The 15,166-nt window shown below is 41.4% G+C and overlaps 2 protein-coding genes across 4 annotated transcripts in view; one reads left to right on the top strand and one right to left on the bottom strand.

The window, feature by feature from the left end:
- Positions 1-595, bottom strand: part of cwc27 (CWC27 spliceosome associated cyclophilin) — a 48,732-nt gene extending 48,137 nt beyond the window's left edge. The window contains exon 1 of one of the 2 annotated variants that reach the window (XM_036977582.1): positions 125-595. In XM_036977582.1, coding sequence (XP_036833477.1) covers positions 125-166 — 42 coding nt within the window. In that variant the 5' untranslated portion in view covers positions 167-595. The remainder of the gene's footprint in view (positions 1-124) is intronic. The other variant, XM_021602965.2, reaches the window with a different exon arrangement.
- Positions 596-8,554, top strand: srek1ip1 (SREK1-interacting protein 1). 2 transcript variants are annotated; one of them, XM_021602968.2, is made up of 5 exons: positions 596-939; positions 2,464-2,511; positions 2,709-2,867; positions 7,632-7,704; positions 7,802-8,554. In XM_021602968.2, the coding sequence occupies exons 1-5, from the start codon at positions 927-929 to the stop codon at positions 7,974-7,976; spliced, it is 468 nt and encodes a 155-aa protein (XP_021458643.1). In that variant the 5' UTR covers positions 596-926; the 3' UTR covers positions 7,977-8,554. The 2 variants fall into 2 exon arrangements, with proteins under 2 accessions (XP_021458643.1, XP_036833478.1); XM_036977583.1 differs by lacking the exon at positions 596-939 and adding an exon at positions 1,788-2,120.
- The last annotated feature ends 6,612 nt before the right edge of the window (positions 8,555-15,166 follow it).

The raw sequence follows: 15,166 nt of genomic DNA on the forward strand, positions 1-15,166 counted from the left end.
CTTTATACCAAGGCCCCACGTCTGCTTGGCAGAACGTTAGCTAGCCAGCTTACTGTACTTCGTGCAGACTGTGATCTTCAGAGGAACTAATTACAGGAGCCCTGGCAAACAAGCTGGCGCTCACCTTTCCGTTTGTTGGAGGCTCTTGAATGTAAATGTTGCTCATTTTGTTGTTGACGTTAACGGACAACTCGAAACCGAAAATCTGTTATCTATTTTTTCAGCAGTATGAAAATATATATTTTTTCCGAAAATGCAGCACTAAGTATTTGGCAAAAACTGCAAATTAGAGATTAATGTCTAAACGTGTCTCCAGCACAGCTCACTGAACCGCCATGTTGTTAAACCATGAATGCGTTGTTTACCTCGAGGCAATGGGGAGTGAGCGGCATTTACCAAGTCGATGCGTGGAAGCAGCTTCCCTAATATTTATTTGAAGGGTGATATGTCAAATATCAATGAACTTTTTAAATATGTGTATGGAAATATATCGTAAATAAACATCTGTTAAAACATTGATGATTATCATTTTCATATTCACCCCTAAAATGTGTGGTTTGGTCCGTGTGTTACAATGCGATCAACCCCCTCCCCGCCCCCCTAAAACGTTATACAGAACAGTAGCTAGCTAGCTAAAGGGAGGCTGACGAATTTATCTCGAGAAAACTTTAATAATTTGAGTTTTCTGAAAAAATAAGAGTCAGAAATATTAGTATGTGCGAATTATTTCTCAAGTAGTCAGTCAAATCAGCTCCAAATGTGTTTAAACATATATTTTTTTTAAATAATGTTTTAACCAAAGATGGTAGTAACCACTAACCATTTTATGTTTCTTATCGGACCTGTTTTGTAGAGGACCCACAGGGAAGTGGTTCGAAATTTATCAACACAACAAGGTTGTTGTTTTTTTGCAATAAAGTGTGATAATGGCTGCACCAGGTATGTTTGCTCTAACATAAGACTCCTCGGTATTAATATTTTAATGGAAATTGGAGGTAGCTAGCTGTAACTATCTTTTAGTTGTCTTTTGGCAGAACTTTTGGACTGCTAGTTAGCTAGCCTAGCAACTATGATCCGATTGGCTAGTATGATTGTGTTCAATGTTTTAAATAGCTAGCTAGTGTTATTTTGATAATAATCTGTGTATGGCATTTTAGTCTCTCCATTCGTCTGATAACAGCTGTGTTATGTTATCTCAATGTGAATCATATACACTGAACACAAATATAAACGCAACATGTAAAGTGTTGGTCCTGTGTTCCATGAGCTGATATAAAATATCCCAGAAATGTTTTGTACGTACAAAAAGCTTATTTCTCTCAAATTGTGTGCACAAATCTGCTTACGTCCCTGCTAGTGAGCATTTAACCTTTGCCAAGGTCAACCATCAATCTGACAGGTGTGGTATAATAAATAAGCAGATTGAACAGTATGATCATTACACAGGTGCACCTTTGGGGACAATAAAAGGGCACTCTAAAATGTGCAGTTTTGTCACACAACGCCTCAAGTTTAGAGGGAGCTCGCAGTTGGCATGCTGACTGCAGGAATGCCCACTAAAGCTGTTGCTGGAGAATTGTTCATTTCTCTACCATAAGACACCGTTTTAGAGAACTTTGTAGTCTGTCCAACCAGCCTCACAACCACAGACCCTGTGAATGGCATTGTGTGGGCGAGCGGTTTGCTAATATAGTTGTGAACAGAGTGCTCCATGGTGGTGGTGAGGTTAGGTTATGGTATGGGCAGGCATAAGCTATGGAAAAACAACACAATTTGCATTTTATCGATGGCAATTTGAATGCACAGAGATACTTTGATGAGATCCTGAGGCCCATTGTCGTGTCATTCATCCCCCGCCATCACTTCATGTTTCAGCATGATAATGCATGGATATCATAAAACATATGATGCACGGATATGTACACAATTCCTGGAAGCTGAAAATGTCCCAGTTCTACCATGGCCTGCATACTCAGACATGTCGCCCATTGAGCATGTTTGGGATGCTCTGGATTGACGTGTACGACAGAGCGTTTCAGTTCCCGCCAATATCCAGAAACGTCGCACAGCCATGAAGAGTGGGACATCATTCCACAGGACACAATCAACACTATGCGAAGGTGATGTGTTGCGCTGCATGAGGACACTGGTGGTCAGACCAGATACTGACTGGTTTTCTGATCCACACACCTAACCTTTTTTTGTTTTTGTTTAAGGTATCTATGACCAACAGTCATGTGAAATCCTAAGATTAGTGCCTAATACATTTTTTTGTCAATTGACTGATTTCCTTATATGAACTGTAACTCAGTAAAGTCTTATACATTTTTTTGCATAATGCGTTTGTATTTATGTTCAGTATAAGAAGGAATCAGAATATACCGGCCTACGTTTTTGCGAGACTTCAACAAAGCCAAAAATTGTCCCATTTCACAATGATTACATTTGTCAATTAATTTGCAGGTCCCAATAAGGACAACATCAGAGCTGGGTGCAAGAAATGTGGTTACCGTAAGTCATCTTTATTGCTTATATTATGTCTCTAGTCTAACTCTACATATTCAAGCCTTGTGAATACAATTCCAGAATGTTTCTTGTTGTCCCCTGACCCCTGAGTGTGCCATAATCATTCTGTGCTAGATACACTTTCATTCTAAAGTACTTCCCTTCTTCACTCACTTTTGTACTTACTCTGGTCATTTTATCAGCGGGCCACCTGACGTTCGAGTGCCGTAACTTTGTGCGTGTGGACCCCCGGAAAGACATTGTCCTAGATGTAAGCAGTACAAGCAGCGAAGAGAGTACAGAGGACGAGCAGGAGGATCTGCCTCATGACAAGCTGGGTCGGGAAGGAAAAGACTCAAAAGGTCTAAACCTCTTTTACATTTTGGAATCTCTGCTCAGCATGTTGTTAGAATGATCTGAATTCCAACTGTTCAAGAAAATAGAAAAAATAGAAATTCGACATATGAGCATATCTGATCGTCATGCTTACTACTGCCAGATACACATTCCAGATTCTCCTACAAGAGCCACAAGATGGCACTTTAATATTTCCTAACTACAAAATCAAAATTTTCTGTGACCAATTTGAAACTGAATTGAATGAATTTGTAATTATTAACAAAAATTCAGTCGAGGATCCTCACATTTTATGGGACGCCATCAAAGGCGTTATTAAAAACAATACAACTACATTTGTATCTGAATTCGCCATCAAAGGCATATTAAAAACAATACAACTACATTTGTATCTGAATTCGCCATCAAAGGCATATTAAAAACAATACAACTACATTTGTATCTGAATTCGCCATCAAAGGCATGTTAAAAACAATACAACTACATTTGTATCTGAATTCACCATCAAAGGCATATTAAAAACAATACAACTACATTTGTATCTGAATTTGCCATCCATCGAGTTAGACTCATAGTTAGAACCATTTCATCCATGGTAATTGACCCAGTCATCTACTGGCTAACAATGATCAATTACTGGATATTGCAACGATTGAATCTGAATCAGGTGAATTACTATACCCGAAGCCAAATTCATCAACTAAAGAATCTCCCGTTGCTATAAAGAATTGTACACCTCTGATTTGTAAATCCACACCAAGCCAGATCGATTCCCATTTAAAGGATCTAAGAACTCCTCTTCTCTCAGTTGAGGAAGCCAGGCTTGCTGGGAGCCCACATCTCTTTCCATGAACTTAAAAGGGCATTATATAACATCAATAAAGGCACATCACCTGGTTGGGCTGGTATTCCTGGTACTCTATTAAAAATGTTGGAACCAATTAGGTCCACTGTTGCTTGAAATGATTAACACAGTCGTTTACAAATATTAATTTGGAAGGGATGTTAGAACAGCACTAATTTCCCTTTTTATATATATATAAATAAGGTAAGGACGCCATTTTCATTTGCTAAACATAGATATTAAATTTTTCAAAAATTCTGTCGTCTTGTCTTGCTACTTACCCAAATATTATCAGAAGATAACATCTGTTGTGTATTACATATCTCATATGCTTCATCATAAACCAAAGCTCCTTGGGCTGTTCTATCTCTAAGATTTTGATAGACTAGAATGGTCATATCTTTGTGACTTGGCTCGAATTTCATTAATATGACTAAAATACTAAATGACAATCCCCCAGCCATAGTAATAACAAGCAATACGTGCTTTGTTCTATTCAGTATAACTAGAAGTTGCAGGCAACGTGATCCCATCTCACCTCTGCTATTTTTGTCTATGGAGCCCCTGGCCCAGGCAATTTGACAATCTAAAGAAATTACACCACTATCTCTAAATTCCACGGATCACGTCATCTCATTATGAGCCGACTTTATCTCGACAGTGTATTTCAAATCCCTCCCAAACACTTTGAAGAACATAAAGACATTCAGCTACATCTAAAGTAAAATACATCTAACCAAATCTGCCCTCTCTCTACTTATGGCATCACTATCGTTTCCCTTTTTAAATATTTGGTTTTTAGATACATTTCCTTCCTTAGATTAAACCATTGCCAGAAACTTTAACAGAAAGCTCAAATCAATTCATTCCGACCTCAGTAGATGGACTAACATCCCGGTTTCTTTAACCCGCAGAATATCTCAAATCAAATTTGTATTTGTCACATGCGTCGAATACAACAGGTGTAGTAGACCTTACAGTGAAATGCTTACTTACAAGCCCGTATCCAACAATGCAGTTCAAAAGTATTTACGAAATAAACTAAAGTAAAACATTTAATGAAAAGTAACACAAAATAACAATAACCATGCTATTATATACAGGGGGTCAATGTGCAGGGGTACAGGTTAGTCGAGTTCATTTGTATATGTAGGTAAGGGTAAAGTGACTATGCATGATGATAATAAACAGTGAGTAGCAGCAGTGTACAAAGCAACGGGGGGGAGGGGTGTCAATGTAAATAGTCCGGGTGGCCATTTGATTAATGGTTCATCAGTTTTATGGCTTGGGGGTAGAAGCTGTTAAGGAACCTTTTGGACCTAGACTTGGCGCGCCGGTACCGCTTGCCGTGTGGTAGCAGAGAGAACAGTCTATGACTTGGGTGGCTGGAGTCTGACAATTTTTGGGGCCTTCCTCTGACACCGCCTAGTATATAGGTCCTGGATGGCAGGAAGCTTGGCCCCAGTGATGTACTGGGCCGTACGCACTACCCTCTGTTGCGCTTTACGGTTGGATGCCGAGCAGTTGCCACACCGGACAGTGATGAAACCGTTCAGGATGCTCTCGATGGTACAGCTGTAGAACATTTTGAGGATCTGGGGACCCATGCCAAATCTTTTCAGTCTCCTGAGGGGGAAAAGGTGTTGTCGTGCCCTCTTCGTGACTATCTTGGTGTATTTGGACCATGATAGTTTGTAGGTGACGTGGACAGCAAGGAATTTAGCTCTCGACCCGCTCCACTACAGCCCCGTCGATGTGAATGGGGGCGTGTTCGGCCCTCCTTTCCTGTAGTCCACGATCAGCTCCTTTTGTCTTGCTCACGTTGAGGGAGAGGTTGTTGTCCTGGCACCACACTGCCAGCTCTCTGACCTCCTCCCTATAGGCTGTCTCATAGTTGTTGTGATCAAGCCTACTACTGTTGTGTCGTCAGCAAACTTAGTGATGGTGTTTTATTCGTGCTTGGCCACGCAGTCGTGGGTGAACAGAGAGTACAGAAGGGGACTAAGCACGCACCCCTGAGGGGCCCCCGTGTTGAGGATCAGTGTTGTAGATGTGTTGTTGCCTACTCTTATTGTCAAAATGAATATATAACTCCAGAATTTCTGGAGTTCAGTGCTTCCCTTGTCTCCCACTACTGGCTATTGTGAAAAAATCCATAGTGCGGTTTCGAAATGTAAATGGCAAGGTAAGTGATCCCGGATAAAATGATCAATCTTACAAAGAGGGAAAGAAGTTGGAAAGAAATATCCGTACCAAACTTTAAATTGTATTTCCAGGCACTAGCATTTCATCCCATCGTAAATTGGTTTAGATGTGATTCTTCCGGCCCCTGGCTGAGTATGGAGAAAAATACAGTGTTTCATATTGCCCTGGAAGAGGTGCTCTTCACTGATATACTATATATACAAAGTATGTGGGCACCCCTTCAAATGAGTGGATTCTGTATTTCAGCCACACCTGTTGCTGACAGGTGTATACTTTCAAGCACACCGCCATGCAATCTCCATAGACAAACATTGGCAGTAGAATGGCTCAGTGACTTTCAATGTGGCACTGTCCATAGAGCTGCCCTGGTCAACTGTAAGTGCTATCATTGTGAAGTGGAAACGTCTAGGAGCAACAGCGGCTCAGCTGCGAAGTGGTAGGCCACACAAGCTCACAGAACGGGACTGCCGAGTGCTGAAGCGCGTACTCATAAAAATCGTCTGTCCTTGGTTGCAACACTCACTACCGAGTTCCAAAATATTTGTTTGTCGGGAGCTTCATGAAATGGGTTTCCATGGCCGAGCATTTGCGCACAAAAGCCTAAGATCTCCATGTGCACTGCCAAGCGTCGGCTGGAGTGGTGTAAAGCTCACCACCATTGGACTCTGGAGTGATGAATCACGCTTCACCATCTGGCAGTCCGACGGACAAATCTAGGTTTGGTGGATGCCAGGAGAACGCTACCTGCCTGAATGCATAGTGCCAACTGTAAAGTTTGAAATGTTGACTCAAATGCTGCCCACAGTTGTCATGTTGGCCGGATGTCCTTTGGGTGGCGGACCATTCTTGATACTAACGGGAAATTGTTGAGGATGAAAAACCCAGCAGTCTGTCAGTTCTTGAGACAAACCGGTGCGCCTGGCACCTACTACCGCACTTAAATCTTTTGTCTTGTCACATACACAATCTATGTCTCAATTATCTCAATGTTTAAAAATCAGTCTTGAACCTGTCTCCTTCCTTCCATCTGAAGTGATTTGATGTGGATTTAACAATTGACATCAATAAGGGATCCTAGCTTTCACCTGGATTCACCTGGTCAGTCTGTCATAGAAAGAGCAGGTGTTCTTAATGTTTTGTCTACTCAGTGTATACGTACCTATTTTCATCTTTCTTTGCTTTTAGGCACATGGGGAAGGGGTGGTATGGTAAGGATTTTTCTGTGGGGGTGGGAAGGGGTGGAAAACATGGTTTCTGGGTGGGGGGGCGGGCGGGAGGTGGTTGGTTGGTTGGAGGGAGACATGTTGATTGGGGGAAGGGGTTAGAGGCAATATTTTTCCCCCCTTTTTTTCTCTTTACTTACTACATTTGTTACTTTTTTGGCTCTGTGATGCGAGCTAACCATTTAAATTAGATGAGTTTGTATATTGTGCATTAGCCCCCCCCCCCCGCCCCTATAAAAAACATTTTTTTATAAAGGTTTGGTCACAAAGAAAAAGGTCAATACAGTACAACCGACAATAGTTATTTTATAACAGACTACTTAGCCCTGCTCTGGTCACTGTTATAACAGGCTCTGCTGTGTTACTATGTTATAACACAGTTACATGACCCTGCTTAGTTGTCTATCAATCCTTGGCTTCCATCAACTGTGTTGCTCTCACTTTTATTCAAGTGTTTTTGTCTGAATGGCTTTGTGCATTTGTCCTAATTGCTGTAGGTCCCCAGGAGGACACCAGGAAAGTTAAACACAAGAGGAGGAAGAGTAAAGACAGAAAGTCTGAAAGAAAGAGGTATGTCACATTTGTTTCTCTCCGGTATGTATGAGAAATAATTATGCATGGTGGTAGTGTTATGTTTAATCACTGTGGATGGCACAATCTCCCGTAGGTCTTATTCATCGAGTGACGAAGAGGAGAGCAAGAAGAGAAAGAAACACAAAAGCCACAAGAAAAAAGGCAAAAAGGAAAAGAAAGAAAAGAAGGAACGTCACAAGAAGAAGCAGAAGAAGAAAGGTGAACCTTCCTCGTCTGACAGCTCCAGCGGGTCCTCTGACACTGATTGAAAAGATGGAACGTTTAGGGACAGATTTACTGAAGTGTTTGCTACTCGTCATTTTACGGAGGAATCGATCGAGCTAAAGACATACGATTGTATTTAGATCCACTTAAACTTTAAGATATTATTCCTTTTTCTTCAACTTTTATTTTCTTTTCTTTGATGTTTTATGTCCTGTGGAAAGTAATAGGTGCAGACACTGAGTATATCTGGCCCTTGTGTGTCACAGAATCAAGGACCATCTGTAAGGCTGGTCAATATAGCCTCTGCTACAAATGAAACAATGGACCCAGATTTAGTGTCACTGGTTTGACTTTGGTGAACACTGAAACGTTTGGATGGAATTTGTTTTTAAAAGGTATTATGTAGATTGATAGCGTCTAGATTTGACCATTTTATTAGTGAACCATCTGAACTTTTTATTTTCCAAGTGTTGATCTTTCAAGTTACCAGAATGGGATAGGCAGATGTAGTAAGCAAGTCATTTCTGTATTTTCCATTTTTAGGAAGGTATTAAGGTGGTAATGCTTCCAGATTTGATGTCATTCATTTAGTAGAAAACTGTAATAAAACAATCATATTACATTTCTGTGTCTGAGCTCTTTGAAGTGAAAGTGATTATTATATGATGGGAAAATATATTTTGCTCTTTGAGAAATGCAGAGACATTGAGGAATTTACTTGTTTTCAATCTTCTGATATTCATGAAATGGCTTTTGGAGGCAAGACGTGCAGAAGTGTACCCCCATCCTACACACAGTACCCCTGGTGTTTTGCGGGTACTATTTAATGAAACTGCCAGATGAGGACTTGTGAGGAATCTGTTTCTCAAACTAGACACTAATGTACTTGTCCTCTTGCTCAGTTGTGCACAGGGGCCTCCCACTCTTTCTATTCTGGTTAGAGCCAGTTTGCGCTGTTCTGTGAAGGGAGTAGTACACAGCTTTGTACGAGGTCTTCAGTTTCTTGGCGATTTCTCAGTAATTTCTTGCATGGAATATCCTTCATTTCTAAGAACAAGAATAGAGTGACACGTTTCAGAAGAAAGGTCTTTGTTTCTGGCCATTTTGTGCCTGTAATTGAACCCACAAATGCTGATGCTTCAGATACTCAACTAGTCTAAAGAAGGCCAGTTTTATTGCTTCTTTAATCAGAATAAGTTTTCAGCTGTACTAACAATTGCAAAAGGGTTTTCTGATGATCAATTAGCCTTTTAAAATGATAAACTTGGATTAGCTAACACAACGTGCCATTGGAACACAGGAGTGATGGTTGCTGATAATGGGCCTCTGTACGCCTATGTAGATATTCCATTAAAAAACAGCCATTTCCAGCTGCAATAGTCATTTACCACATTAACAATGTCTACACAATTTCTGATCAATTTGATGTTATTTTAATGGACAAAAATATTGCTTTTCTTTCAAAAACAAGGACATTTCTAAGTGACCCCAAACTTTTGAACATTAGTGTGCATATTTATATACAGTGCCTTGCGAAAGTATTCGGCCCCCTTGAACTTTGCGACCTTTTGCCACATTTCAGGCTTCAAACATAAATATATAAAACTGTTTTTTTTTGTGAAGAATCAACAAGTAGGACACAATCATGAAGTGGAACGACATTTATTGGATATTTCAAACTTTTTTTAACAAATCAAAAACTGAAAAATTGGGCGTGCAAAATTATTCAGCCCCCTTAAGTTAATACTTTGTAGCGCCACCTTTTGCTGCGATTACAGCTGTAAGTCGCTTGGGGTATGTCTCTATCAGTTTTACACATCGAGAGACTGAAATTTTTTCCCATTCCTCCTTGCAAAACAGCTCGAGCTCAGTGAGGTTGGATAGAGAGCATTTGTGAACAGCAGTTTTCAGTTCTTTCCACAGATTCTCGATTGGATTCAGGTCTGGACTTTGACTTGGCCATTCTAACACCTGGATATGTTTATTTTTGAACCATTCCATTGTAGATTTTGCTTTATGTTTTGGATCATTGTCTTGTTGGAAGACAAATCTCCGTCCCAGTCTCAGGTCGTTTGCAGACTCCATCAGGTTTTCTTCCAGAATGGTCCTGTATTTGGCTCCATCCATCTTCCCATCAATTTTAACCATCTTCCCTGTCCCTGCTGAAGAAAAGCAGGCCCAAACCATGATGCTGCCACCACCATGTTTGACAGTGGGGATGGTGTGTTCAGGGTGATGAGCTGTGTTGCATTTACGCCAAACATAACATCTTGCATTGTTGCCAAAAAGTTCACTTTTGGTTTCATCTGACCAGAGCACCTTCTTCCACATGTTTGGTGTGTCTCCCAGGTGGCTTGTGGCAAACTTTAAATAACACTTTTTATGGATATCTTTAAGAAATGGCTTTCTTCTTGCCACTCTTCCATAAAGGCCAGATTTGTGCAATATATGACTGATTGTTGTCCTATGGACAGAGTCTCCCACCTCAGCTGTAGATCTCTGCAGTTCATCCAGAGTGATCATGGGCCTCTTGGCTGCATCTCTGATCAGTCTTCTCCTTGTATGAGCTGAAAGTTTAGAGGGACAGCCAGGTCTTGGTAGATTTGCAGTGGTCTGATACTCCTTCCATTTCAATATTATCGCTTGCACAGTGCTCCTTGGGATGTTTAAAGCTTGGGAAATCTTTTTGTATCCAAATCCGGCTTTAAACTTCTTCACAACAGTATCTCGGACCTGCCTGGTGTGTTCCTTGTTCTTCATGATGCTCTCTGCGCTTTTAACGGACCTCTGAGACTATCACAGTGCAGGTGCATTTATACGGAGACTTGATTACACACAGGTGGATTGTATTTATCATCATTAGTCATTTAGGTCAACATTGGATCATTCAGAGATCCTCACTGAACTTCTGGAGAGAGTTTGCTGCACTGAAAGTAAAGGGGCTGAATAATTTTGCACGCTCAATTTTTAAGTTTTTGATTTGTTAAAAAAGTTTGAAATATCCAATAAATGTCGTTCCACTTCTTGATTATGTCCCACTTGTTGTTGATTCTTCACAAAAAAATACAGTTTTATATCTTTATGTTTGAAGCCTGAAATGTGGCAAAAGGTCGCAAAGTTCAAGGGGGCCGAATACTTTCGCAAGGCACTGTATATATGTGTATATATATGTGTGTGTGTATGTATGTGTGTATATATACAGTGGGGCAAAAAAGTATTTAGTCAGCCACCAATTGTGCAAGTTCTCCCACTTAAAAAGATGAGAGAGGCCTGTAATTTTCATCATAGGTACACTTCAACTATGACAGACAAAATTAGGAAAAAAATCCAGAAAATCACATTGTAGGATTTTTTATGAATTTATTTGCAAATTATGGTGGAAAATAAGTATTTGGTCACCTACAAACAAGCAAGATTTCTGGCTCTCACAGACCTGTAACAACTTCTTTAAGAGGCTCCTCTGTCCTCCACTCGTTACCTGTATTAATGGCACCTGTTTGAACTAGTTATCAGTATAAAAGACACCTGTCCACAACCTCAAACAGTCACACTCCAAACTCCACTATGGCCAAGACCAAAGAGCTGTCAAAGGACACCAGAAACAAAATTGTAGACCTGCACCAGGCTGGGAAGACTGAATCTGCAATAGGTAAGCAGCTTGGTTTGAAGAAATCAACTGCGGGAGCAATTATTAGGAAATGGAAGACATACAAGACCACTGATAATCTCCCTCGATCTTGGGCTCCACGCAAGATCTCACCCCGTGGGGTCAAAATGATCACAAGAACGGTGAGCAAAAAACCCAGAACCACACGGGGGGACCTAGTGAATGACCTGCAGAGAGCTGGGACCAAAGTAACAAAGCCTACCACCAGTAACACACTACGCTGCCAGGGACTCAAATCCTGCAGTGCCAGACGTGTCCCCCTGCTTAAGCCAGTACATGTCCAGGCCCGTCTGAAGTTTGCTAGAGAGCATTTGGATGATCCAGAAGAAGATTGGGAGAATGTCATATGGTCAGATGAAACCAAAATATAACTTTTTGGTAAAAACTCAACTCGTCATGTTTGGAGGACAAAGAATGCTGAGTTGCATCCAAAGAACACCATACCTACTGTGAAGCATGGGGGTGGAAACATCATGCTTTGGGGCTGTTTTTCTGCAAAGGGACCAGGACGACTGATCCGTGGAAAGGAAAGAATGAATGGGGCCATGTATCGTGAGATTTTGAGTGAAAACCTCCTTTCATCAGCAAGGGCATTGAAGATGAAACGTGGCTGGGTCTTTCAGCATGACAATGATCCCAAACACACCGCCCGGGCAACGAAGGAGTGGCTTCGTAAGAAGCATTTCAAGGTCCTGGAGTGGCCTAGCCAGTCTCCAGATCTCAACTCTTTGGAGGGAGTTGAAAGTCAGTGTTGCCCAGCAACAGCCCCAAAACATCACTGCTCTAGAGGAGATCTGCATGGAGGAATGGGCCAAAATACTAGCAAAAGTTTGTGAAAACGTTGTGAAGACTTACAGAAAACGTTTGACCTCTGTCATTGCCAACAAAGGGTATATAACAAAGTATTGAGAAACTTTTGTTATTGACCAAATACTTATTTTCCACCATAATATGCAAATAAATTCATAAAAAATCCTACAATGTAATTTTCTGGATTTTTTTTTCTCATTTTGTCTGTCATAGTTGAAGTGTACCTATGATGAAAATTACAGTCCTCTCTCATATTTTTGTTCAGTATATATCAGCGTATTTTTCAAAAAACGGTTTGAAAGCGATGATTGTTGCCGTTTCTAAACGTTAAAACACAGCGTGGGAATTGTAGTTTGCATGGCGCCATCAGTGGGCGAATGTAAGCACTGAAAACCCTACATACGGAGAAGGGGTTCTGAGAGTTAAACCCTAACCTTAAAGAGGAACTGCACCCGATAACTTGGCCCAGTTTTTTTGGGTTGCTCTTCAAGAAATGCTAGCGGCCATGACAGAAGCCAAACCTGAGTTGGCTTGGGGGAGGAGTTCCGTGATGCTGGTGCAGAATACACATGGTTTTCCCCTCCCCATATTGACTGATACCATTCAATTCAATAATGCAAAAAGACGATACAATAAACGTTTAATGCCAAATGGCAGGTCTCTCTCCATTTAGAGACATCAGTATCAAGCCATCTGTCAGTCTGGACTTCATCACATCATCTTGCAAGTCTCCATGTGCTGGCTCCATACATGTTTCTGTGAACACAGTCGCAGTTCTAATACCATTGGCAATTGGATTAGATAATATCTGACACAAACAGGTACTTTGTTGAGGTTTGAAAAAGTCAGACTAAACCTATATAATTCTGTTCTCCCCATCGATGACCGTTGGTGAGCAAGCAAGAGGTGAGGCTGGAGGTAAGGTCTTTGCCAGAGCCCCATTGATGGGTATAGCAGCATAGATCAGCTCCTGGCCCCTCGTCAAAGATACTAGTCGGTCACACACAAAAACACACACAGAGCACTGATCATATTATCAATTGTGGTTATGAATAGCCTGGTGGAACCAACCTGATTGCCTTTCTATTTCACTTCCGATATCATCAAATGTGAAGTGAAATAGAAATGGTGAACACAGCGATCAGGCTGGTTCCACCAGGCTAGGTTATACCCATGACGTTATTTGCATCTAAGTGGAAATTAATCAACAAATAAGGTCAGTTTACATAAATTATGTTTCACAAGTGGGTTATCAAATGTGTCAAAGTAATGACGTGGGTTACTTTCTGTATTTGTAAAAAATGATGAGCCTGCGAAAGCTGTTGCTGCTGACGGATGAAGGTTGCTGGCTGGATACTTGCCAACATGTGGATGACTGTTCCATTCATAGGAATGCTCACAGTGAGCATTGATGCGGATGAGGGCCCCTAGGCTGCAGACCGAACATCTCTCGAACAACTGCAGCATGAGATGGTGATGAGATGGTGTTGACCGGAAGGGCCTTTGAAAGGGGGATTTTCACATAACGCGCATTACCTGTTGTTGATGAAGCCGTCTGTGTCATCAAGGCAACAACTCGGGTCATTATCAGAGGCCTCATGATGACGTGTCCATTTCTTAGGAGTCGAGGGAGACTGGCAACAACAGAGTGTCACAAGGGTACTTGTGTCGCATGACACTTTTCTTCTTGAGGTCTTGCCTGACAAGTTGTGAAAATAGCAGGTAAATAGTGAATGAAATGATTTTTGGAGGTCGCTAAACCCTTGCAATCACATTGCTGGACATGTTATGATACCCACCTTTGCTCCTTCTGGTAGGTCCCGGCATCCATTCATGACCAAGGGGATCAGTCTGGCACCCAACGGTGTACTTTGTTAAACAGAAAAACAGGGTCAACGATTGTCATCTTTCAATTATAAACATCGTTTGAGAAATAACGTATCTAATTTAATTTGGAATCTTATTATATGCTTTACAGATTGACTGACTGGCTCCAGATTGGATTAGATTGAGGCCGGTGACGCCGTTACTCGCAAATTGGTATCTCCCTAGCTAGTTGGTATCTCCCTAGCCAGTTGGTATCTCCCTAGCGAGTTTGTAGTTATGCTAGGGACGATAATGATCTCACTACCGATAAGATCACCACCACTGGGGACCAATGAACTCCAACGACCTATTCCACGTGATGGGGTCCTTCGGCAGGGCATGCAAACCAGAGTTGTTGGCTGTGCATCCTTCTAGAAGCATGCATTGCATGGTCAAAACGTATAGGGTTTTTCAGTCTCAAACGGCCGTGATCCTTTGAACGCATTGGTTGGTGACGATGAGACAACGGAGCCCCATTCAATGAAGGGAAGCGGAGGGGCGATTTGCATGCGGAACTTGACAAAAGGGGGCATGATTTCAAAATCAAATCAAATTTTATTTGTCAAATGCGCCCGAATACAACTTTTCCATGAAATGTAAATAATCCTGTGGCCATTTGGTTAACAGTCTTATGGCTTGGGGGTAGACGCTATTAAGGAGCCTTTTGGTCCTACCGCTTGCCGTGCGGTAGCATAGAAAACAGTCTGTTACTGGAGTCTGAATTTTTTTTGGTCTTTCTTCTGACACCGCCTAGTATATAGGTCCTGGATGGCAGGAAGCTTGGCCCCAGTGATATACTGAGCCGTACGCACGACCCTCTGTAGTGCCTTATGGTCAGATGCCAAGCAGTTACCATACAAGGCAGTGATGCAACTGGTCAGGATGCTCTAG

Source organism: Oncorhynchus mykiss, chromosome 5, assembly GCF_013265735.2.
Source record: "Oncorhynchus mykiss isolate Arlee chromosome 5, USDA_OmykA_1.1, whole genome shotgun sequence".
Taxonomy (NCBI): domain Eukaryota; kingdom Metazoa; phylum Chordata; class Actinopteri; order Salmoniformes; family Salmonidae; genus Oncorhynchus; species Oncorhynchus mykiss.